The 27,232-nt window shown below is 36.0% G+C and overlaps 1 protein-coding gene across 1 annotated transcript; it reads left to right on the forward strand.

The window, feature by feature from the left end:
• The first annotated feature begins 20,709 nt into the window (after positions 1-20,709).
• Positions 20,710-22,593, forward strand: LOC113501119. The gene is made up of 3 exons (XM_026882147.1): positions 20,710-20,954; positions 21,719-21,909; positions 22,242-22,593. Exons 1-3 carry the CDS (start codon positions 20,814-20,816, stop codon positions 22,537-22,539), a joined length of 630 nt encoding a protein of 209 aa, XP_026737948.1. The 5' UTR covers positions 20,710-20,813; the 3' UTR covers positions 22,540-22,593.
• Positions 22,594-27,232: the final 4,639 nt, after the last annotated feature.

The raw sequence follows: 27,232 nt of genomic DNA on the forward strand, positions 1-27,232 counted from the left end.
ATATTCTTATTTTGAATTACGGCTTTTTTTTTAATTGAAATGGCAATAGTATAAATATTAATCAAACCTCTTTTGTTACTTTTAGTTCTAATAAGTTTAGTTTTATTTAAGGAATACCGAGTACGTGATTGCTATTTATATTCTAGGTTGATTTTCTTCATGAAATGTAAGTACATGTGTACTCCATAGTACAAAATACATATGTTTACAATTATTTGTATGACTGCGCATTGAGATTTATCGCAACGGACTCTACATTGTATCATTAGCATCACAAGTACTCGTGTAACATTTTTTTCCGTTTCCTGCATATAAAATCATTTAATAATTATACCCTTTATTAGTCATCATCGACATATATCTCCATAGTCTTATATAATACCTAGATTGACACGTGTATAACGATAAAAACACGGAAACAGCTACATTGTTGGTTTGTTGGCGTATTAACTTAGTAACCACAATGCTTCGGACATAAATTCAGTATTATTTAATCAGTCATGTACTATTAAATACAATTAAAGAAAAATCTATTGCTTAAAGTGACGCAAATGATATTGCTGTACGCATTTCTTGACACTATTCTATTAGGCATAATATATTGAGTGTAAGGAAACAATGTAACGAATTCACTTCGTGTTTATGAGTTAATCATTGTCTGTGGACACCGATAAAGGCGTAATTTCTGATTTGATTCTGAATTGAAGTGGAAGAATACATCAATTAGACCTATTGCTTCTTGTTTCTAAAGACTGTTTGTCAAAGATAAATAGATAGGTTTGATTCTTAGTGCTATAGAGTTTTCTTTTGTTAGAAACAAGGGATTGCTGAATTATTATTCATGAACATTCAAGTCACAGGATAATTTAGAACGAGCGTTTGTGGATAACACAAATGCTTGTCCCACGCAGGGATCGATCCTGCGACATGCAGATTACAGTGGGTTCGGCTATGAGTCAGAATTATACATAAGATTTTTTCCGAGTAATGTTTAATCTTTTCCTGCTACACCTATGTTAAATGACTTCCATATTGTCCTTAACACAAATACCGCGCCCATAACCATTTGATTCCATTATCTCGCCCTATTATGTTTTAGGAACTGTGTCAAGTTTGTTTATAAACCGTTGAGCGATAACACCAGATAACAACACCACTCGGCACCCATCATAAAAATAAAAGGGTACTGACAGCGATCAATTGAAGCAATTGTTGACTTGTTGTATTCGCGAAAAGAAATCAAATAACTTGCATCTGTGTGTGTCTAGCTGTAAAACACTTGCGATCGTCAAACGAGCTAAATTGCTCAAATGATACCTACACACAATGACCTTAATTCGCTAATTAAAGTCATGTTATAAAAACTAATTTACCGCCCAAATTACTATTGAAGCTACTTAAATCTGTGGCTGTCTTTAACGGAAATGTAAGACTAGTAATCACGCGGCGTGAATTGCAAACGTAGTTGATGAGTTACGTACTAGTTTATAAGGAATTCTAAATAGAATTAATACCTAAAGGAACGGGTATATATTTATGTAATGATATTGCACAACGTTACACTAGTTAGTTGGGCAGCGAGACGATGTAACTGAGGTAATCGTTACTAAAGGACTGTGCGATAATGTTCTCGGGTTTGTAGATACGGATGGAGTAACATAGTGATGTGAGGACAGATGGCAGATGTTTGGAGCCGAGGTTGATGACGGTCTAGTTAGAATAGAAAGCGGAAGGGTGGCAGTGTCGTCAATTGGCACAATTGGCAGTAATTGTGGGCGGCATGTCCGGGCGCGCCGCGGCCCCGGCCGGTCGCCGCCGCGCCGCCACGTCACAGACTGAAAAATTTACTACGTGAACCATATGTATGCCGTTTGTATATCTGAAAGAATAAAATAGACTTGTCTTGACCTGCTGGAAATATAGTACAACACGCAGATGTAATAAATTAGTGCAGTTCGTCATACTTCGCCTGCTTAGTTTAGTAAGAAGAGAGATAACTTTGAGTTACGGACACAGATTCAAGATTGTATGTGGCCAACATAAAATCTTGAATCCATTTTGATAACCGTAATCGGAAATTTAGTTATTGGTTATTCATCAGCTTCTGTGCATAATTTAATCTTTTCATCAAACAAAAAGTGCAATTTCATTCTGTTGCCAATAAATTGTTATACATAATTTTGATTTTATCATTTTTTTTTAGTAAATATGTAGATATTCATCGAGTGCATGTATATTTGTATAATAAGTTTAATTGATTAAGTTATGTTAAATGTAGAGTCATCACTAACCCTCTTATATTCCAACACGTGAATCGTTTAGATATAAAATCCATTTTCTCCTTGAAACATCAGAAAAGATTAAATGAATGATCTCGAAATCAGACGGGCGATTCAAATAATATCCCTTTCTCACCGGATCACCTTAATTCAGTTTATGCTACATAATGGCAACTCTAAACGCGATGTGTCGCCTCGAGCTCAAAATTAGTCAACTTGTCTTGGCACTGAATGTCGACCATTTGTGCATAACGGCGGTACCTAATAGGTTTCCGGTCCCTGATGGAACCCGAACTACATTTAAATATTTTATTTTTAGATTCGCCACTCAATACACCGCCTAAGGGACTTAGCCACTCAGCTTCCTTTACTCTACTTTTCTGACGACGGAAAATGCTTTCAACGGTTCTCTGTAAGTTATTCCACTGATTTTAGTACTCTATGTAGCGTTGTCTTGTGATACTGCAACATTATGTGGTACGTAGGCACACGCATGCTGTACTGTAGTTAATACACATTAGCCCATGATTCGTTGTTATACGGCACGCATTCTTCGCATTTAGATGACGAGAGCAGCAATATTAAACGTCTACTGGGGCCAAAGAAACATTCATCTATCGTCGTTAACTGGATTACTTTATGAATCCTGCTGAAGATTCACAAAGAGTTCTTTTGTTTTCACACTTTTAGTGATTGGGGTTTATTAAAACATCATCATCCAACAGATATTATATAGGTTACAAAACACGCTTGAAATAACGGTATTATTTTTAAATTATTATTAAAGTAGAATTTTAATAATTCTACCATTCTACATAATTAATCACTTTCCTTAATCATTGGCTCTACATCGTTCTATTTTCTTTAAATATATGTATCATCGACGTATTTCTAAACGACGCAAATAAATTAAACTAATAAATCCATTTAGTCAAACGAACGTTCAATTAATTTGTTATATCTGATTTATTGAAGATAAATCGCGTTTCCTGTTTTTAACATGATCGACCTGATTATTTGTAGAAAAAGTACATTGTTATTAAATTATTGTCTTTGGTGGTTACTCGCATATTATTATTTACCGATTTTCTTTTATCACGTCTGATCTTGTTTTATAAATTAGTACATGTGATGTGCCATGCTTGCTATTAAATTTATCAAAATAAATTGACATACTTGATCTGATAAATTTTTAGATAATTCCCATATATGTAATTGTTAAGCTAGTAAAAGGTATCTTTTCGTGGTCGTTCGCTTATTTTTTGCTGTACAAACTATTAAAGAATATGGTGAAAAAAAAATACAATAGGTACCTACTCCAATTTAATTGTTTTTCTTTCGGAAGTCATAATTTTCATGTGTCCGCGATCGACTTAGGAAATGAATACACACACGTGACTATTACAGATCAAACGTAACTCTCCCAGGACAAAAACGTCACACTACGCATAGACACAGATATCGTGTTACAACATTTAATAATTGTCTTCCATTTGGATGTCTCATAATTACGTTACGAGCCGGTGGTTAATAATGTATGTAGAAGTCACGAGTGGAGCGCACGCGCGCAGGCGCAGGGCAACGCGGAAGTCGCACACACTTCCGCGTGCCGCCATCTTGGCTAACACCTCGTGAGATTCGCCTGTTTCTTAACGGATTAACTGTAGATTTAACATGATTTTTTAACTTTTATTGATTTCATAGTACCTGGTATATGTGGTATATTGGTGACGTGACAATTTCAGTATCATAAAGGTCTTCAGCTTTCCAGCGGTCCAAATATTTCCCGTGATAATATTATGAGCGCTCGAAAACAAAGCTTAAAGTCTCTTGCGATGTCAAAGAAATAAGCTACCCCAAATTAGCATACAAACTCCATCCTTGAGCCCATCATTAAGAACTTCACGTGTTCTCGCAATCAACCACCAAAGTTAATTTACATGTACTCCTGCATAATTATGTGAAATCAGCGTAAGAACCCTCACCCTCTCTTTCTAATTACGGAATAACTTGGTGGAACAAAAAGAGATGTCCCACTTTCGGGACCGGTCGTGCGAGATCGGGTGCGCACCGTTGCACACATTACGTGTTAGAGATGGGGTTATGCACTGAGCGAATTGCGCTAATGTAACGGAATACAAGCGATGTGAATTTTCTCGCCCTAATACCGTTTTTGCGTACTTTTTCCGATTTTGTAACGTTAGTGACGGCACTTGTGCAACGGTTGACATGACTGCAATCCGAATACTGATATAACTTTTTTAGTTAAGTTGGTGTAGTTAACAAATGGGCGTGTCTATTGTAAATAAATTAATATTAACGTTATTTTGTTATTTAATTCGAATTGTAGAGTAATTAGTTATGTCATTGTTTTCAATTTCACATTGTTTTCGTTAGGAAGGCAGACGTTATCTTTATGATTATAATACTTAGGAAGTTAATCAGGCACGATTGTGAGGTATGCCTATCAATCACTATTTAGTTGACTGTATTTCGGCGTATCCACGTTGTTTCAAGAAACAATAATCGTAATATACACTAACAAATTATAAGAGTAGACATCAATATTTTATAAAATATTTTTAACAGGATTTTTTGTTTGAAAGCGTAAAAAAGTTACTATTTAGATAATAAGAAAATTAGGAACCGATTACTACAGCATCATGCTTTTTATTTAATTAGATTAATGTATATCATCATCCAAAGATCTTTTTTCGATTCAATTTTGCACTTAGATTGACCACCATTTGATTAAACGAAATACGTCAATGGAATAAAAACTCAATGGACTATAAAAGTAGTTATTTACGTTTTAATGAAAATCGAAAACCACTACTATTACCAGCCAGTTTTTTCATCCAGATTAGTTTTTCCTGTGACAACAGTCTTTCAATTTAATCAAATAATTGACTAGACATTCGTGATCCTTACGTGCTAGTAATTACCTATCTATTTTAGGCTTAGGCTATCTGCTTTACCTCTTTTATGTTTCTGTTTTCTCACACTTTACTTGCTAGGAGGTTGTTTTCATGGAAAATACCTAGCAAGTAAAAGTAAAAGGTTTCATAAAATAAAAAGTTTATGAACTTATTTCAATGTCGGAAAGTGCTCATGCGGGGTACAATCCGTACAATGCTCATATTGGTAATTTGATTTCATATCCTAACAATTAAAGATAAGTGTCTTTTAGACAGAAAAATCTATCTGGACGCTAAAGAATCGTTCAAATGTATCGAATTGAAAAGTCAAAGAAACATCCTTTGGCGAAAAGGAAAAATCGCCACACATTTGAAGTTTTCCATTCACCTCAATTCGATTAGGACCTTGGCAATGTTACATCGGTATTAAGTTCTCATGAACAGAGACAGTTGTAAAAAGAGGACTCTATAAATCGCGGAAAGTTAACCAAATTATTGGCTAATTTGTTTTTATCCGAATGTCACAAAAACTGTACAATCACGACAGTTACTGTTATTTGCGTAGTTAAGTAGAATAGTTCTTGTATGACCCATTCTAAACTGTGAGTAGACTATAAGAAAAATGCAAAAGAATATTTTTGGAGTTGAGCAAAGACTACGCAGAAAAAATAATTCACATATTATTTGGCGTAAACCTCTGTTTTAATATATTATACAAATGAAATCGGTAAAGAGATTGCATTTCAAGTAGGACAAAGCAAAGCTAAAACCATAGTTTTAACTCAGAAATGCTGCTATCTGCAGTGTTTGGCACTCAGGCATTGCATTTCAAACACCAATCACAACTTGTGAATCGTACATTAGGACCATTCTCAGCAAATCCCTACTAAAAACGACAGAATATTCGCCCTTCACGTTAAGGGGAACATAAACCCACTTGTTAAAAAAGGATGAGTCAATTAGGTTTCGGAAAAGTTATCATCATATGTATTCGAAACAGTATACAATAAAAAATATATAAGTATTAAAAACCTCTTGATAGCGATTAAAAGAAAACATTGAGTAATATTATGTTGCAAGTAACAAGTAATTTCGTAACAGCTGTAATGTAGTACCTACGTTAGGCAAGCCTTATAGGCTTAGGTAACTTGCCATAGTTCCGAGAGAGATTATACATCCTGCTTTACGGACGACGGCAAGATTTGTTTCTTCATAGCCGTAGGCGTTCCCTTGTTTACGTTCTACTTGATATTTATCGTAACATAACCCTTGTTGACGTTACTCATAAACCATTTTAATGTAAACCGTTTATGTCCTGGTGAAGGTAGAGTTGGTTACTAATTAGTGTAAACTTAGTTTTAGTAATTATTTATTGAGATTTAATTTTAATGAAGAAAAAATCTGTGGTATTTGAAATGTACCTAATTATGATTGTACTAAAATAGTATATATTAAAATCCAAAGGTATCAATTGTTGTAACAGAGCAATCGTCTGTAAGTTATTAGAGAAAGGATGGCAACTAGCATCATTCGCGGCAGCGCGCGGTGCGGCGGGCGGTAGCGGTGCATTGCACAGCATGGTGTGTGGCAACAGCCAGGTCGCGACCACAGGCTCCCGTACGTGTTTCTCAAGCAAGGATAGTGTCGGGGCGGGTGGGGTGCGCCGCGTGGTGCAGCCAGTTCGCCCGCGCCGCCGCCGCAGCTACGTAATCCCAACGGCACTTCCTGAAGGTGGCGCAAGCGGTACGCGAATGTCGGCCGAGCATTTCGCGCCACTTTCGTAATTCGTTGCGTGGTGCGACCGGCCGCCTTGCCTGGCCCGCAGGAAGTAAAAGTTCGAAGGTAAGAAAGTAGGTCTCCGCTGTAATTGGCAACGCGCCTGCATACTGATGTTTGCTATATTTATATAGGTTGCGATGCGAGCACCTGTGAACACACCGGTGCCAATTGACAAAAATGTCACACTCGGATTATTAAACGATTACTGACATTGTTGTTGGTACGGAATTTTAAGCATGACTTGTTGCAAAATATTGTTTGATTTATCTCTAAATAATTAGGTTACGTGATTTGCAAAATATTTCTTATGAATTTACTACAGTATATTTCTCATTATTTGAGTAAATAAATGTAATCATTTTCTCAAATATGTGTATTACGTCGAAATAGGTTAAATGTTTTGTCTATTGATTTAAAGTAGATGTTATTTTGTAACAATTTTAAAGGGTTCGTAGACAGCACGTATGCATGTTACGCACGCACTTTGTATGACATAACTCGTATGGACAAGGCGCAGGCGCCGCCGCTGACCCAATCCGCTGCTCTATGACGTAACGAAGCACGAACTCCGCGCGAGCACGCTACGAACTAGGCCGAGAATCAAGATGCGCCGAAACTGATCGTTTGCGCAACGCCGCGCCGCAGACGAGTGTGCAATGGGGTTTATATCGATTTCATGAACTTGTTAATTAGATAAACATTAAATGTTGAAAGACTGGCACTTAAAAGTTTGTTTTACCGTAAGGTGTTACTTCTAATCAATTTACGATTTCCGTTTCGATGACTCTTTTTTTACGAGATTTTTACCATAAAAAAAGATTGCAACATAATAACAAAGTATTTGCTAAACCCCCGCAAAAGCATTGCATCAGTGAGCAGGAAGTCGACAGCGCAGGCTTCGTCAATGGCGGGGCGCGATGCGCGTGCGCCGCTGAAGAAATTGGGCGGCGCGCTGTGCAATGGAGGAAGTGCTGTTATCTGATGAGCTTGCAACACACCCCGTCACTAGCTTTGCGAAATGTCGGCTGTTACGAATCATAACATATTTCTAAAATTGAGGTAAACTGTAATAGTCAAGATTCAACGCGTTCTTTAAAAACACATTCACTTTTCAACCTGACATGCCAATACTAAAAATCCTTTAAAAACAATGAAAGTTATTTTGAATTTTTCACGTCAGTTAAAAGAAGATTGTTTGTTTTGAGAAGCTTTTAAGGTTATACGAATCAAACAACGGGTTCTATGAGACTAAACAATTTTATGCCAACTGTTGATTAGTAGACTAGACACTAGTATTTTTGTGGATGAAAAAACGTTATACACAAAACGCGCGAGACTAATTGTAGTGGAATCAATGAAGCATGCTTGTAAATTAATCTCTGAAATGTTTGTTTTATAGATAGACCGTAAATCAAATATGTATTAAAAAGAATGCTTATTATTATCATGTGTTCCTTGTATATTTACATTAGTAAGAAAAAAGTCTGGGTTGCGTAAATGGATTGTAAAATCTTTGATGCAGCTCTGGCAATGTTCCGGCAATGTAATTTAATTGTTCATAAGGAGGATGTAATACAGTGCGATCATTATTTGTTTTGTTTATTTATTGAACGTTTTGATATTCTAGTAATATAACCAAATTTAAGATTCAAGTCCGATCGAATCGAAGTCATTTGCTTGTTAGGAAAGCAATTGTTGCTTGCCAAAAATGGTGAAGGAGAAACAGTGAGGATATCAGCCTACCAAAGAATATTTAAATTTGTTTGTCACTTCAGACGCCTTCGGGCAGTTTATTCGCAACCAGGTTGATCATTAACCATACGGACGGAACGACCTGAACTTGCATAAGGATTGAAAATAATATAATATAATAATAATATATCCTGGGACAACTCGCACACGGTTATCTGATCCCAAGCTAAGCAGAGCTTGTGTTATGGTAACCAGACAGCTGATAAACTTACTTATATATTTCTAAATACATAAATATTATAGATAAATTACACCCAGACACCAGAACAAATGATCATGCTCATCACACAACATCAGATGGATGCAGATAGTAAATGTCAGTTTTTTATATTATAAGACTGCTTTTTAAATTGGACCAATATAATATAACGGTTTTCAATATTTCCTTACTAATATTCTTGTTGAGATAATACTCAGCCCTGGAAATGTTGCATCATACGACGATTTCCTATTAGCGGCTTAGAAACAGATCTTGTAGCTAATCATTCAGCAGCCAATCATGAGTTACAGTAATAAAATTGTGCGTCTAAGAAATGATTTCAGTTGGATTTAGAAACAACTCAAGCCTAGAAGTCAAGTTCTTGCATCAAAACTCTACACACAATATTTTCCAAATGTTACTTTAATAAAGGATATTTTTTCGATTGTTTCCATTTCTTCAGAACGTGTCTAGACTCTCACGTTAATAATATTGACGTAATTATCGCATCTACTGAACCAAAAAGCCTCTTCCACGACAGGGTAGCGAGGAGGAAACTTCGACCGACTTCAAAGGCAGCCGGAAACCGGAACCGCGGTAAGGGTTAGAGCGGAGACGACGCCCGTTTCCGGCGGAAGTGCGGCGCCAGGAAGGTGGGTAGATACAGAGAAGATAAATAAACCGACGCCATATTGCCGGACTCCAATCGATAAATCCGTTCGGTTTTGCATGTTCGTTACGTACGACTTCCGTCTCCTGTTTACTTTTAAGTAAGCACTAACATCGGAAAAGCTAAAATGTGATGCGAAAATCTTTTTAATAGGACGTATACCATTCTACGATCGTAACATAAAACGTTAAAAAAGTAACTATAACTCCATAGAAATTGTATACCAAGAAAAACAAAAACAATCAATTACTCAAATTTGGAATTCAAATAAACAACCACAACACATATATCAAGGACAGAATATGCTGACAGCAATGTAGGTTACTAGGGCAATGAAAGGACGTGGGGTCCACTTCCTTAAATATATTCTTCCGCCTTCAAATTAAGATCTTTACCTACCTATAAACTGTATGTAGAGTAAACAGTTCAAAAGATTAGACCTAATTCATCAACGTCTACGTTCGTGGCGTAGTTCAACTGACGTATAATATATTATTGTTAAAAATGTAATGTTTACGAACGTGTAAGAGGCGGGAGCCGGTGTTAGGTCATGCCGACGTTTCTCGGAAGCAAACATATTTTATACTAAACATATCTGGACTAATTTAAAATATCACGGATTATCTGTTGTTCACATGCTTCGAGACTGTTTCACGTTCTATAATTATAGCGGAAAGGAATCTGAGATGTTACAGGTATTCTGTTTTGGTTACTTTTTTGTAACCTATTTTTTATGGTTATCATGGCTGAATATTGAGAATCAACTTTTGGGGTACCATTAAGTCTTGGACTAATTTTTAATTAACATATAATATTGACTGCACTGATGGTCGAGTGGTTGAGGTCACAACAAGCCAAACCCTCGCGTGCCGCGTCGCGGCTTCAATCCCCGGATATAACAAGAGTTCTGAGTGCAATATTGGACAGTTTAGAGGAAGTTTCGACTTCGAATGACTAACTAGTAACCACAACTACCTTAGTAACAAAAACAAATACACATAAGATACTTCAATAACTCAAAACATTTATACGGTCAAGTTTATTTAATTGAATGATGTGGATTTTTCCTGCGGATTTTTTTACAGGCAAGACTGGCAATGACTAATCGATATTGATATATTAGATGTTTTAAAATGCTGCTGTGTTTTACCGGTAATGTTCAGGTAAGGTTCTGACTATTGAAGACAATACATTTATTCTTACTCTCAGGGTAAAACTGTGTCCTTTGAATGGGTTTTAAAAGAGGCCCTTTCATAAATTCTTATTGTCGTCGATTGACAAACTGGCATAATAGTGTTTTATGCTGTACTGAGTTTTAGATAGAACACAAACACACTTTGTTAGTTGTCTCAAAGTGTATTAAAAATCTGTTTTCACAAATTGTCAGATCTAAATTATTCTAAGACTAGCTGTTGCCCGCGACTTCGTCCCCATGGGTAAAAGATATAAGTTAGGATTTATACCTGCACTGTTTTTTTCACATTTTCCATTGTATCTTCGCTCCTATTAGTCGCAGCGTGATGGTTTTATAGCCTAAAGCCTTCCTCGATTAATGGTCTATTCAACACATAAAGAATTTTTCAATTTGGACCAATAGTTTCTGAGATTAGCGCGTTCAGACAAACAAACAAACTCTTCAGCATTATATATTAGTATAGATAAAGTAGTGTTACGAATTTAGTATAGTTTTTGCGCTGGCAGTCCAGAATGTTGATGAAGAACAACTTCAAAACAAAACAATAACAACTGGCAGCAAGATTGACTGAAAATGGCCGAGTGGTAATTATCTAGTGCTAGAAGACTTTAAGAGTAAGTGACGTAAGGTCATCGAGGAAAGTTTACTGCCTCAAAGAGAATTCATGACCCATAATGACAAATCACCTACATAGAAATAATGCCTTAATCTTAAAGCCACCTCTTCATAATACAATGTAACAATTGAATAGAACGTATTAAACTGTAAATAATTACAATGCATTTCCTTTATTTGTAGCAAATTATACATAAAGGAACTAAAATCTAAATACAATTATTTTATAAGTTATGCTACGCATTAAGTGAGGCTCTTGTAATTGAATGTAAAATAATTATAAGTATTTTAATTAATGTTTCTACGTAATTTGCATGTTTAAATCTAAATATAATCACTAAATAATACCTATAATGATTGCTTATAGAACGGGTCGAGTTTTTGTTATATAAGCTACGGACATATACCTAAACTCTATACGTTGTTTAAAATGTAATCGTCTTTGATAAGCAGTGTTGAAGTGTAAAAATACATTTTAATTTTGTTTTGTAATTATATGCCTTAAATATATTATGTAATTTTGTTATTTCTTTGAAATCACAGCTAGGATTTTCATGCAAGTTTCATACGCGTAAAGGAAAACGACTCTACAATATCATTTAATTAGACGGTTTCAAATTATATCGATTTTTTATTGTTTTCCATAAAAGCTGATTTTTAAAATATGAGAATATCAAGTATGAGTATCAAGTTTACACTAGGTAAGTATACACCGGGCGTCCGTCACGAGGAAGGAAACAAGTTGATATTTGGCGTCGGCGTCGATCCTAACCGGTTTCGCAAATGTTATTCTGTAAACGAGATGACTCTGGACTTTCCGATCACACATTATTCTTACCTACTCATTTTTTTTCTCGCTCATATGTGGAGGACTACAACAGCTTTTTACTGACGGACAAATTCAAGGTCACACGGAACTCGACACCAGCCCGTCGAGAATTATCGTTGCGAATTACGAAGGAAGTAATAAAAACTTACTTAATGGAATTGATAGAGCAGGTAACATTTAGAGACTTTTTTTAGCAATTTAATAATTATTTATACGTATGCAACTCATTTATGCCAATTTATACAAGTGGAACGTACCTTCCTTCATGTATATTTAAATGTCTGGCAGCCTACACAATAATTAGTCGTGACGCGTGAGGAGCAAATATTGCTACATCCGTATCCGACAAGTATGAATTTGAATGACCTGGATTTTTTTGCAGCATGAGTGCACTCAAATGTACCTTCACTCTGACGCTCGTTATAATATAGTTATTTAAATGTATTAGAAGACCCGATGTGTAAAAAAAGACCACTTTCCTCTCTCACCATTAGTCAGATCTGGGCTCATCTCGTTTATATAATTATCAAATAACAAATGCTTTTCAGGAATATTAATGGGCAGGATATTTAACTGAGTAGATAAACATGTCGTTATTCTCATCCCAGCCTCATTAATATGTAGATGAAGTTGTAATGAATATGTATGGCCACCGAGAAGAGGCCTCGGCGACCGCTCTAGAGGTCAATGTCAGTTGAAAGATACGACCACTCAAATCAGAACCTTCGTCGACAGTGTTACTTCCCTTTCTCTATTTATGTTATGAAGTACAATAGAAAATACGAGAGTTCAGGTTATGTTGGGGTTTACGAAGTCTACCGGTTCCGTTTGGTGTAAGTACGCCTAAAGTTATCACATATTGTTAAAAGATGGCTTTCGGTGGTAATGTCTTGCTAAAATATTAGTGCGTCGTGAGACTCTCTTTTAACGTCTCTCTATACACTTGTGGCTTGGTTTACCTTTCTTAGAGACAATTTATTTCTATGTGTTGATGTGAATTTAATGGGAACAATTTTAATAATAAAAAAATTACATATGACTGTAATGTTTTTCTTTCAAAGCAAATATTTAAGACCTTTTAAAGAACAGAAAAACGAATTATACGGGTACTTCCCACTTAGAAACAAAATAAAGTTTGGTTCTGTTTTAAAGTAGGTGCATTTAAAATATAGAACCTAACTATTTAATAAATGATGTTTAACATTGATGTTGTTGCTGTTATATCTATAATGATTTATGTCTTTATATATTACTAGCTGTTGCCCGCGACTTCGTCCCCGTGGGTAGAAGATATAAGTTATGATTTATACCTGCCCTGTTTTTTTCACATTTTCTATTGTATCTTCGCTCCTATTAGTCGCAGCTTGATGGTTTATAGCCTAAAGCCTTCCTTGATGAATGGTCTATTCAAAACAAAAATATTTTTTTCAATTTGGACCAGTAGTTCCTGAGATTAGCGCGTTCAAACAAACAAACTCTTCAGTTTTATATATTATAAGTATAGATATAGAAGTATAGATTAATACGGGGTTTTCCCAGAGTTTACTTTATATCAAAGTAGGGTCAATATGTTAATGTTTAGGAACATTACTGGTTTTATATAATGTTGTGTGAACATTATACATATACATGGTGTGGAAAAAAATGATCATGGCTGGTGTGGTGTGCGAAACTGTTTGCTTTACAATAAACACCTGAAGATCTGCTAAATTACTCAATCAATTTCTGTTGTCTGTTTGGTTTCCTTCGGAATTTCCAACTTCGATTTGTTTTATTTTTAGATTTAAGTAATTACGAGAAGTATTTGTTTCTGTGAAGTAGTATCTCGTCGTATTTTGGTAGCTAGGACAGTTTATTAGCTAATTATCAAATGAGAAGAGCTATAAATGGAATACACGTGTAGATACGTAGTGATTGTTAGAGACAATGTTTTTAATTCAGTGGCACAATTCAGCCTCATAACGCCAATTAGGACGATGTACAGAAATAGAACGTTAAACAACATATAATATATCTCTTGCCTTACCTAATATCACTAGCCTGCTAATAGAAATAATAAAGTAAAATATAAAAACCTGATTAACAAAATTAATCCACATTAAATTTAATTATTTGCGGATCGACTAGAAATGACATATTAAATTTAAAAAAAAACTATTTTCAGCTACCTGTTAGATTTACATTTTAAATCGTTGAAGCTATCTAAACCTGTTTTGAAATACCTACTTGTTTCTTTTATGTTTTTTTTTGTGTGAGTGAGTTAGAAAAGTGTCGTAGAAACTGTAGAGAGCAAGGGGCATGGTCACGCGGCGTGACAACTCGCTCTACCAATTGGTGGAGATTGCGCTCTTCCGCCGCGCCTTCCGCTCGATACCAAGACCACTGCAGGTTACAACAACGGTCAACGGACTTGCTCAATACTCAATACCTACTTAGACGCTCGTAATGCTATTTAGACCGGACAAACGCCACATCGGATGTTCCAATCGAATATTCCGGACGGACTATTGCTAGGTGGAATAACTTGGAAGTTTGATAACTTTTACCATTTCACATGTATCTACGTGACTATGACAATTTATGTTCAATTAATTAATAATAACTGCAGTACGTATCTTTTGTGATGTTTGATAATGTTATCGAACAAAAATATCGTTTCTATTTCGATAATTGTGATAAAAGGTCGGTGCTAAGTAGATCAGATACCTGTTCGAGTAAGTCCTTTTTATCGATTTGGTTTAATATTATTGGATTTGATGTAGGTTCTGTTGCCCTAATCTTGGGGTCTGCGAGTCGACGCAACGGTTAGCAACCGCTCACAAATTCCACGACGTTGCACAATAATGTGGTGGGTACACATTCTACGTATGTTAATAGCGTTCTTCGAATTCTAAAGGGAAGGAAACAGCATTTATAACAAATAGTTAAGTGTCTTAAGGTATTAGTTTTTTAATTGATTCAACTAAAACTTAACTTGCTTCGATAATCTTGCACATGCATAGCGTCCGCAAAATAAAACGGATCCAATATTCAGTTTTATTTCTTTATAAAAGAAGTCATATTCTCATTGACAAGACTTATAAAGAAATGCCATCGTTCTCGTAAACAAGGTTAACTGTATCTGAAGTGTATCGTTTGCCGATAGGTATTGATAAATATTGCAAAATTTCCAGAGAAACGTAGTGGGGACATTGCGACACGATCCTGTTGTGCAACTAAGACGGTCCGTTAATAAATGTAGTGGAACCAAACGTTTTCGCTTCAGTGAAACCTACTTGGTGACCAACTAGCCTGGTGCCTATGGTATTCATTTATTCGTTGGACAACGTCAGTCCAAAAGTTCATTCTATTTGGACAATAATATTTTTCAATACAATGAAATTAAATGATAAATTCTGTAAGTTGACATATTATTGTTGCTTGTATTTCTTATTTAAAAGATAACTCTGAAGAGAAACGTAAAGCCAATTCAGGAGTATACATTAATATACTTTAGGTACATATAACTCGCAGTCAACCGACAATCTGTTTCGTATCTTATCCTTACTACTAAATATATAAAAGTTAACTGACACCTTTATAGTAAATACAGCAAATTAATTAAAGAGATAGTATAAAGGTAGATAACGGATAATGATAGTCATGATAAATAAAAAAAATAGATCTTTGCTATAAAATTGTAACAAGTTCGTCACATTCATTTTAAGTTATATAAGGATTCATGAATCACTCAATGTTTCTTTATTCAATGTGGGTCAATTTATACAACGAAGATTAGCAATTGAAACATGAAACAATAATGGGATTATACTCGAGTTGTGTGAACAATATTCAATATTCTTCAATAATATTATATGAGGTCACCCTACGTAAAGGAAATAGCTGAGAGTGCCGAGGCGCGAGCGAGCAGAGCGGAGCGGAAGTGACGACCGTTCCCACGGACATTCATCCGTTACTTCACCTTGTATCTGCCCCCTTCCCCTCCTTACCTCCTCAATCCTCATCACTTTCTTGGAAAACACTGATTTCTGATCAAAACCTTAGAAATCCGTTCAAAAGTAAACTGGGCAAAACATAACTTTGCCCATTTGCCAATCAAACTCACAAGTCTCAACATCCATAAAAGGTCTGCTCTTATCAATCTATCGGTGCGTTAATCTATCCCTGATGTGATACAGTAACTTGTTTAAAATTTAAATGAGAGCAAAAGTGACATAAATATGGAAACAACGTTTGTTGGGATGGAGGTATGTCGGTCAAGGGTGCCATCAATCAAGGTGATCAACATTACGACGGAAGAAGGACAGAAACGTTGAAAACAATGTCGCATAATTGAACTACTCATCTGTTTCTAAATTGTCCCGGAAAAACACTTCCATCGTGATTTTATTGATTTCTGTCATACCATTTTGAGGGAAATCTTTGTACTTAAATATGATATCATTACTATTGGAAACACTCCTTTCATTTTATTTAAGTCTATACAGAAAATGTAAATATGTAATGTATGTAGGTCCTTATTATCCGTAAATGACACTATTATAATCTCGACAGACATTCAATTTGTTCGCTCAGTTACCAGACAGACATGCGTCAAAAACGCGCATACGAACATTTTTATAAACGAGCATTTTTCCATAAATACCTGATTGTTTGATCAAAAATAAAACTTTTAACGCGTTCAATATGAGACGTGGCTACAGACTTCATAACAATAGTCAGGGATAATTTGACTCTTGTTTACAGACTGGAACAAGACCGCGGCGGGCCGAATAGAATCGATGTCTTTGTCGAGTAAATAGCCGACGTTAACGCCTAACCGCAATAGGTCCAGCTGATCTCATTGTTTAGTCTACACGGGAACGCTTTTAATTCCTAACAAAACTGATTACAACGTTATGTGATTACTCACGACGATATTTATTAGTTATGTGTGTAAGTTATGTGAGCAGCGTAACGTGGATGGGAGCTTGGGTTACAACCTACCTACAGGGTTTGATAAGGTTTTAAAAAACGTTAATACTGGTTCTGTTGCTATGGGTGTCTTTGTTTTGTTATTTCAAAGGCCAGACTGTGTCAGGCGTTTCTTGAAGCAATGACATACCCCGCTTTTAAGAAGATCTACTGACAGAAATCTTTGTTTAAAGTAAATGAGATTAATAGTGAATACTTACCTAACTAATACTTTGAGTCCAGACTGGTGTATTACTAGGTATAAAGGTATAGTATCGTCTAGCCACACGGTAGCTGCAAAGACACGGCTTGCATACAGAGAGCCTCTGGCGTCCGATGCGTTTAATAGCTTGTAAGTAATAAAAAAGTACGATAAACATGCTTCGTATGAAGTCAGGTGTATTTCAACCGGTTTAATTAGGGACCACGCCCTATGTAATTCTATACTAGAGTAAATGTTATTTGAATGTCCAATCCAGCTTTTAAGTGGACAACTGGGGGTTGTCTGGGTATGAAAACTAAAAATAGTTACAATTTCTCTATAATTTTCTGTTTGAAATTTATCGTTTTTAACGGCAAAACGAGTCCAAAGTTTTTAACAAAACAACCAACAACGTTCATGATGATTTTGTTTTTGTAACAGTAAAATAGACTATCTTAGTTACTTAATATTTACTAATCTAGGTTCATAATGGCTTCACTATTGTGTATAAACGTTGCCTCACCACCACCAACTTACTTAGGTACTTACTTCTTAGTTTTTCCGTACCGATTGTAAACCAATATTTTTACTAATTAGTCACATTCAACAAAGTTCAATATGGTACTCATCCGTTGAGAAGATTGTAGCACAGCCGAACCCAGTTCGAGATTGTCTGTTGTATATAAACGGCCTTCCCCTACATATTTGGTTTCATGATAGCAGACATTTATCGGTTGTAATTCAAACCATGTGTTTAATTTATAGCTTTTAGGTGAAGACAAATGTTTTAACTTATAGTATAAAATAACAAGAACCTTATTGTTCCATGTTCTTGTTTGGCAGTAACTTTAGTTAGATAAATACTTAATAATGTTTCATTTGTTCTGACTACTTCAACTTCCTTAAGCGTATTTTTAGTACTACAATCTAAAATATTTCCCACTACTTCCGTGTACGGAATTAAAAACATAATCTTTTCCGGCATAGTAACAATATGGGCAAAAAAACTGGTCTGAGTTTTTTTTTACGTATGTTTAATAAGTACAGTTTATATTAACATAGTTAAGTCAGTGTGTGGTTAAAATTAATATATTACGTTCTAACTTCCTTCAGATCGTTTTTTTTTAGATCTCCTGGCAACAACCATTCTACTCACTTCTTTAACGATAGATCTAAAGATGAATCAAAATGGAAATCACATCATTTTATCCTTCGCAGGTCACAGGTCTTTGTAACCAAAGAATGTACGGCTGTTGAGCCTGTCGGTGTAATCACAAAAGTATTGTAATTTAAAGCTAGTTGGTGGAACGTCGTGATAGTACAAGTGGACCGGATCTCCGGCGTGTGCGCCGGCCAGCGGAAGTGCGCAAGACTTCCGCTCCCTCGGGAGCCGCCGTCACGCGTCGCGGCGACTGCGCAACCGTGTCTTACCAACGGCTTTCACGACACAATATTACACACCACACCAGTTCAATATTAAGTGACTCTTGCCCATATGGACTGCATTAACTATAAGTATTGTTAATGTCATTTCGTGAGGTTGATTGAGGACTCCGCTTCGGCCCGGAACTAGTTGGGCGATACCGATACACGTACTCACGAGTATTTATCGGGATCGACTAATACGGAAAAGCGTCATTTAAGTATGCATTAACTATATTCCCGACTTCGAGTGCACGATTCCACAATCGTGTCGTCTAATTTATATGGCTTATTATTAACTAGATTTACGAAGCAGGCAAACACTTTTACTGTATTTATTATCGCTTTATAGACAATGAAGCAAACTAACTCTAATGTTAGAGTGCAGTGCATATAGAGACTTTTTACAGTATGATTTACATAGTGGGCATGCCTAGTAATTAATGGCATCTGATAAAATATTTACTAAGTTTTCTTTTTCCTCGTTGGGTTTTTCGTGGCGAGTAGGTACGCAGCGAACGCATTGCCAACCTTTTTTAATATCTGCACAAAATTGGTTTTCCAATTTAGAGTTCTGTATCCCCAATTAATAATACTGAAAATGCCGTAACGACATGCATTTGTTTATTTCCTAAATTGAAAAATAATCTTCGTAATTGAAATCTTCGACGTATAACAGTGTAACCTTTGTGACCCCTCCCTGACCCCATAAAGGGCAAATGTTAATTAGTTTTTACTGATAGAAACAATCTCCGTTTGACTTCGGTTCGGAAATGTGCGCTGAATGACGGCTTCCGCTTCATCCCGTGTAAATGTAACTTCAGTGAACCCTTAGTAAGGAAGGTCAAATACTTAGTACTTTATGTGGTGAGGTGCATATTAATAGCACCTTATGTCAATGGCATAAGGTCGAATTTTACTGTCCGTTTTTGAGGCCACAATTATTTTGGATTGTTACAACCTGTGTGTGAGTTTAGTGGAAAGTAGAGTAACCTTGCTAATATATTCTTATGAAAGAATGAAAAAAATACTATTATGACATTACTCACTTGTAATCTTAAGGTAAATCTCGTAATTTAAACTTACGCACTAATAATTCATAACCTCTTTTCGGAGAAACCGGAGCAATAGGTCTATTAGGCAAACTATGACAGACTAAAAGAAAATCGTTTTTGTTAAGAATCATCATCATCATCAGCCTATTGCAGTCCACTGCTGGACATAGGCCTCTCCAAGTGCACGCCACTGAGATCGATTTTAATCCACTGAGAATATCCTGCAATAAATCTTATCTGATACTTGTGGTCTTACTCTATTGGCATCAGTCCTGCCTATCCAAGAATCAATGCAGATGGCACCATCAGCATGCGACAGAAGTCAGGTAAAGCAATCATTTGAAAACCATCCGCATTTGGCAAGTGTGCGAGATTACATGAAGCGAATAGGAATACATTATTATACATCTACTTCAACCACAGCCCGTTTGGCGAGTAAATGTATGCTAGCTTGAAATAGCGTATATTTTACCACTTATTGACTATTTACCATCGGTTGTATATTGGATTCATTAGATACAGATGGTTTAACGCCATGTTTGACTTCATAGAGACGTAAATGAGGTAAAGAACGACGTATGCTGTGCTAAACACATTTATTTCCACTGTTTGATTCTATTTCCACTGTTCTACGTAAAAAATCCTAAAGTCTAGCATACTAAACCACTGAATTTATCTATCTACGTTATTTGGCCTTCGTTCATGATATTTATTATAGCGATTTTTATGCTAAAATTATTTTATTTACAATAGATTTCTATTTTTGTGAGCATATCTAGGAAAGCAGTAAAGAGGTTGGTTGCACTTATTTTAGTTCATCTTGATAACCTGTAGGTAATTTTATCTGTAATTTGAAATTCGGACGTCATTCAAACATTTGTAAATAAACAGCCAAACAATCAATCCAGTTTTCATACAAAATGTAAATTTATAGAAATTCTTACAATGACGTCGAAGCAGATGGTTGCTGAAGCGGTTGGGGAGGAAGCTGCTGTAGAACAAGCAAGTGAAGAACCAAAAAGCCCAGGACCGGGGCTGCCGCCAATGATTGTTCTAAATCCTCGGAAAAAAATAACTGCACACAAGGTAAAACATCAGAGAAAAAAAGGTAGGTTTTAGAAAAATGTTTTCTTAATAAAATGCTGCATATAATGCCATTAAATATTTGAAAGAAGCACAATCAAATTCGACTGATGTGAGAAATGTGGTCAGTGGAAATGGCCAATTCTGCTCTAAAACTTTCCTTCCAAGAGAGGGTGACAAAAAAAGTCATTGATGTTTTCAGTTGTCTGCCCTGCTAAAGAAAAGGTTCCATTTTAACTTACGGCTTTATCTCACCGTGCTCTGTTTCAACTTAAAATACAACTCTGTGCTCTGTTTGAACTTACAATAACTTAAAATACATCAAGAAATTTTCGCGAATACTTAGTGATATTTAGTAGGGCAGAGTCACTGACAAATTTGTTTAGGACTGTGAATTAATATATTAGCACACTCATCAGGGAATCCCCGATAGAGTTTATACACATGATTTTAAAATATAGTTTTAATCTCTGCGGTATCCGATCATTCATTCATCAGTCGATTTTTCTCTAAATGTAAACTCGATGAAGTTTAAGCGTGGCCACCTTCCTGCTCCAGCATCAGATCAGTTCTTTGTTATATCACTATATTGTATTATCACATTTGTCACGCAATATACCTAAGCTGTCAAAACTTAAGCTTATTTGGAAACCAGGAGGCGGATCAAAATCAACTTGCAAGACTTGAATACAAGCAGACAGATAGCGGGATAGGAGAACCTAAATGAACGCGTGTAAAATTCATCCGAGTTTGTCATTTTTCCTTAGATTCACGTTACTGAATTACGAGAAGAAGTTAAACAGAAATACGAGCCAGTGGATTTGAATACTCACCACTTGGTGCACTATGAAGTCAAACGACCACCGCTTCCTGTACCAATGTCCCCATTGCAGATAACGTGGGCCCCAGACACCTTATGTATTACTATGGAGTCAGAACCTGTGGTTTCAAAGTTATGGTGAGAGATTTTCTCTCCAATTCCAAATATAAAACAGGTATAAAAATCGAGCAGGAAATTAGGTATTATTCAATTGCTGCTTTCGTAGATACCTAGGTACGTATGGATTAATGAAATTGCGTGCTTTGTTTTGTTAATTTCTATTTGAAATGTAAAATTATTGTAAAAAGCCAACGACCCCGGAAATGTGTTAAAATTAGGTACCCTACCTGGTTCTAGGGTCATGGTCTATCTAAATTGTAACGTGGATTGTGAAGTTTATTCTAATTACTCATTGTGTGTTACTATTGAATAAGCCGTACACCGTAATAATAACCGAAAATTTGAAACAGGGTTTGGAATTCGAGCACTCGTCCTATCTATATGCATGTTTGCGGGCTGTGGGAGGAGACTGCTCGCTTTGGTGCCAGTTGGCGCTGCTACCCGCGTACCAGGTTCTGGATGCCCACAGGATTGAGATCAGAAGTACGGATAAGAGCAAAACCTCGTGAGATATCCCCCGTACCATGCGCCACTGCCTATCTGCAATTAGCAACTGAACATATGAGAGATAACGTCACTGGATACTTTGCTATACCAATGAAGATCAAATTTTTAAATTATATTTCGCCCCCCGCAAGTGAAGGCTAATAATCATGCTATAAAATGGAAAAAATAGAACAAAATGTGTCGGTACGTATTTGGAAAAAATGGTAAGTGTAATAATGGTAAATGTTTTTTATGATACTTTTAACTGTAATGTAACAATAAATCATGTAACTATTGAATTAATTGATTTACTTATTTAATAGTTTATTGATGAACAGGGCTCATAGACTTCATGCGTGTATTTAATCCACAACACAAATAAATGATTAAACACAATCTAGTAAGTAGGTAACTTAAGGTAATAAATGTTGTTTATTTTTTAGCATCTGTTTTTCAACCGCATGATGAATCGGTTTTTCCTGATGCTTGTGCTATCCTATTTTAAGTAATTAATCGTGCAAACAGATCTTTTTACACATTATATAACTAACATTGCAAACATTTGCTAAAACCTAAGAAATCAGCATTCTTAGGCCTATTATAAGATATCTCCAAATATTGAGGCAGGCCGGAACACATAGCTGCTTAGGCTTTCAAAAACTTTTCTGTAGCTATCTTGTTAGGGATGATCTTCCGAAACTTTGCTCAGCAATATTTCAAACAGCGCTTTGCAGTAGCCCTCGATTGCCGCTCAATGCTAGGAAAAAAATAGTCATGAACACACAGATGATTTTCTGCCCTGACTTTAAACAAAGAATATATTCTAAAGCCACCCATCAAAACATATATTTTCTTTCTTATTTGTTTAATATTTGTGAATAACTGGTTATAAATGTAAATGTATAATAAAATACCGTAGACGTGAGCTTGTCTTGGTCCGGTGGGAACATCGTATTGGCGTCATCGTCGCTTTAAATAATATCAGTTTTATTATTATGTAGGTATGTTATGGAACCCGGATGACTGAGAAACCAGTTGCTGTACATTGTTAAGAAGCTATAGGACTAATTAATGTGATTGAGCTACATGTCTCGGAAGCGACAGTTGTCAATGACAATCGTTAATTCGCGGCAGTCTTCAGTCGCTCAGCTGCAGGATAAATGTTTCCTGTTATAAGGATTAAGTAAAAGTGTTCATTACTAAGACTTGAAGTTAAATATCCAACTTTTCAAATGTTTTTTTTTTACTTGATGACGAGTTTGGCTGAAATTATTTTCGGGCAGAAAAAACTACCGAAGGGTGTTATTGAAAACTGATATTGTGAAAATAACCTATTTATAATTTCTTTTTTGCCAATGAAATGCGTAGGATGTCACACGAGCGAAATAGTCAGTTTTTGTATCAATGTCATGGCGATAAGAAGGTCGGTCAGTCAACTTAAGACCTTATATTTATTGCAAAATATTTTTTTAATCACATCTAATAAAGCATACATAAGGTCTACCAATGCGTAGAAGATAGTGAGAATACAGAATCAGGCAGATCTATCACCACCTAATACTCACTGTGTCTTGTTAAGAAATAAGGTGTATGCGGATCCTTGCTAAACTCTTGACAATTTAAATAGCTGCCACAGACACGCTACTTGAATTCGATAGGGAAATTCCTGACAGCACTAAGGGAGAATATATTTAATTGAAGAATTTCCTGTTCGGATTCTAATAAACTATTCATACAATTTCCTTAATACTTGCGTCAATCGTGTCGTTTATCTTAAGAACGTCGCATGACTTGGAATAGCAATCAAAGTGAATCAAGAGTCAGCATCGTCTGCGTCGCGACAGGCATGCAGCGAGGCGGCGGCGGCGGCGGTCGCGCGCCTCTATAATATTAGGCCTAATAACCATGGCGATGACTCACTCCTTTGTCCACAAACCGTAGGTAAAAACTATTACACGAGAGTCTTTGATGAATAACCCAGCCAACATATTCTTAGCCGTTTCATCAACGATCTCATACTGAACAGACGCCTTATTTTTAAACACTTCGAAAAACGTGGGTGTTGCAGCAATTCTGTTTTCGCTTCGGAACAAGAAAGTACTGAAACGGATTACAAAAATACCTGCATTAACGCACACAAATTCCTTCTTATAATAAACTGGTACATAGATCGATACAAGAGCTATTTACCTGCGTACGTAGCACTACCAGGTATCCGACTACGACGGCTACGTAATGGAAGATTTAACCCGTTCTGTTTATAAATCAGTTCTGGTGATATTTTTGTTTTAATGTTGATTGTCGTCTGAATAAAATTATTTGTATAGTGCCTACGAGCCGCAATAGCGCGAGAAATAGATTTTACGAGTGCGTGTGGCGCGATATTTACGTGTGTTTACACTTCAGACGATTTTATAGGCGCAACGACACCGTCATGTGCCATATTAACATATAAGGAGCACTTTAGCACCACTGCGTCGTTACGTAACTGCTGTACTTAAGTACCAACCACGTTTCAGGTATCTTTATGACTGGAAGTAACTCTAATCTCGGTGGGCGTACTAAAGAAATATTCAAATCATTGTAAACAATTTGTTATCTTCCGAGCTAAAATACTCCCTGACAGATAACATTTAAGGAGTTTTGTCTTATTCGAATTTTATACTTGGTTGCCTTTGCGAATAGCCATTACTATTAGAAGGGACTTTGTGGGAGATAGAAATCGTAAAATGATTTACTTGTATTAAATGTGCCGTTAACCGACCGGACCGGCGGAACAGAACCGCTTTGGACACTGATGCCGTATTTCATGTTACAGAGAAGATCTAATAGATTAGGTACTTACGTTGATTATCTTTGGTACGTATAACGTCGCCTTAACACATACTAAAACGTATAGCTCACGTACGTGTAATACACTGTTTGTGTAAGTGGGTGTGTCATATTTGTATTTCAGCAAATCTTAAAATGCTTCTCAAATATATCAACATCAAATTTCAAGCAATTAAGTGAAAGCAATCCGTTATTGTTGGGTACATAATATTATAAGGAAGATTGTCTGTCTCGCAAACTTTATAATAATGAATATACCTGGATTATTATTAATCGCGATCAAAGTAGGAAAATATATCTGCTTCTTCATCTTATTGAGGAAGGAAGAAAGATTTGCCAACCTCCTAATTGCACACTTTTTGTGATGTTAGGGAAAAATTCGCGAAGGTTGCCGAAAGTCATTGAACCAAAAAAACGTCTTCTATGTGAGGCAAAAAGTCTTAAACAGGGAAATGGCTAGTTGATAAATAAACATGTGAATTTGTAGCACGCATCATCGCGGCCGAACAATCAGTTGGTCCAACTACAAGGCTTCCGGGAGCTGATTGATGCTGATTGATATTGATTCGTACGCTGCCCCCTCCCGCTCCTGCCCCCTTCACGCCCCGCGCCGGACATCTCTCTACACTTGTATGGTACCTACTCAGATTATATTAATCAAGTCTAGTTAAGTGTTTACGTTTTAAATTGGTGCTGCTCTATCTTCTTCCTAGGCCAGTTGTGTCGATGAAATCTTTATTTTTAATTTTTAAGTTAAGCTTGGTTTTTATGTCTCCTCTTCATTATACCGTTTAATTCATACATCTTTGCAGCTTGGAAGTAACGTAAATATCCAGTTTTCATCTCTTACTTCGAGAGCCTGCTCTGAATATAAATTCTTCCACACGTTTAGATAAAAGTAGGACAAAGGGCCATGAAAACAGTAACAAGGAAGAGTGTATTCACCGCGCGATGCTTCTTAATTAAACTGTCACCAAAACCAAAAACTATTCCTATTATAATGTGTGTCATTCTATAAAAATATTATCTAGTGACACTTTCTTTGAAACACCGACGTCTTACCTATTCAGATATGTTCAAAGGCATTTTATTATTGTTGAGGACTCGCTTCTTCTTTATTATACTTAACATAAAACGTTTTCAACAATTTAATTTCACCGTTGCTTCTGATGTTCTATTCGGAACACAAATTATCGACTCGGTTTGATCCCACGCCCAAAATAAAATATCATATTTCCTGTCAGGCGGGCAAGCTTCAGTATTCGAGTGTCTTTTTTTTCGTTTTTTTTTCAGGCCACCAAGTTTTTTAAGGAACTGCATCGCACATGTTTGTTCAACATACACGTCTACTTTACAAGTATTTTTTGGCGTCTGGCGACGATACGTATTTCTAACGCTTTTGTTGCTGCGCTGATATTTGAGCTTCAGAGTATTGGTAAAGCTTGAGGCAGCATCACAATGACAATATTTTGAGAGAAGCCATATTGAAGCACAAATATTGCAAAATGTTTAACTCTAGAATATGTAGTGACTGAAATGACTTAGACAACATTAACTATTGCATTATGTAGGTCAAATTTAGGTCTTGTAGATTCTAAATTTGTGCAGAAATCTCTAGTATGTAATTAACCCACTCCCAAAAAAAGTAGGTGCCTGCTTAATTTGAATTTGTTTTGTGTATTTATTTACGGCGTTATGAAACGGATTTGGTTGACTTTTATTTATTTAAAGGATTAAATAACTCCAAAGCTCCTTAACGGATTATGACAAATCACCGTGGTATTATTAGTTTTATTTAGATACACTTCTGGGTGGTTTATGAATAACATTTCAGGTCATGATACGTCGTCGCTGAATATCCGTTCTTATTCAATAATTTTCGGTTTCTACATCGAAATGTCGCCGCGATTCTTTGACTTCCGCAGTGCTAATACATAGCGACAATAATTATGGCAATCTGGAACCGTTTCTAAACTTTATAAGGCTAGTAGTGTATAATTAATTCAATGACGTGATTTCACAA

Source organism: Trichoplusia ni, chromosome 2 (assembly GCF_003590095.1).
Source record: "Trichoplusia ni isolate ovarian cell line Hi5 chromosome 2, tn1, whole genome shotgun sequence".
NCBI lineage: Eukaryota > Metazoa > Arthropoda > Insecta > Lepidoptera > Noctuidae > Trichoplusia > Trichoplusia ni.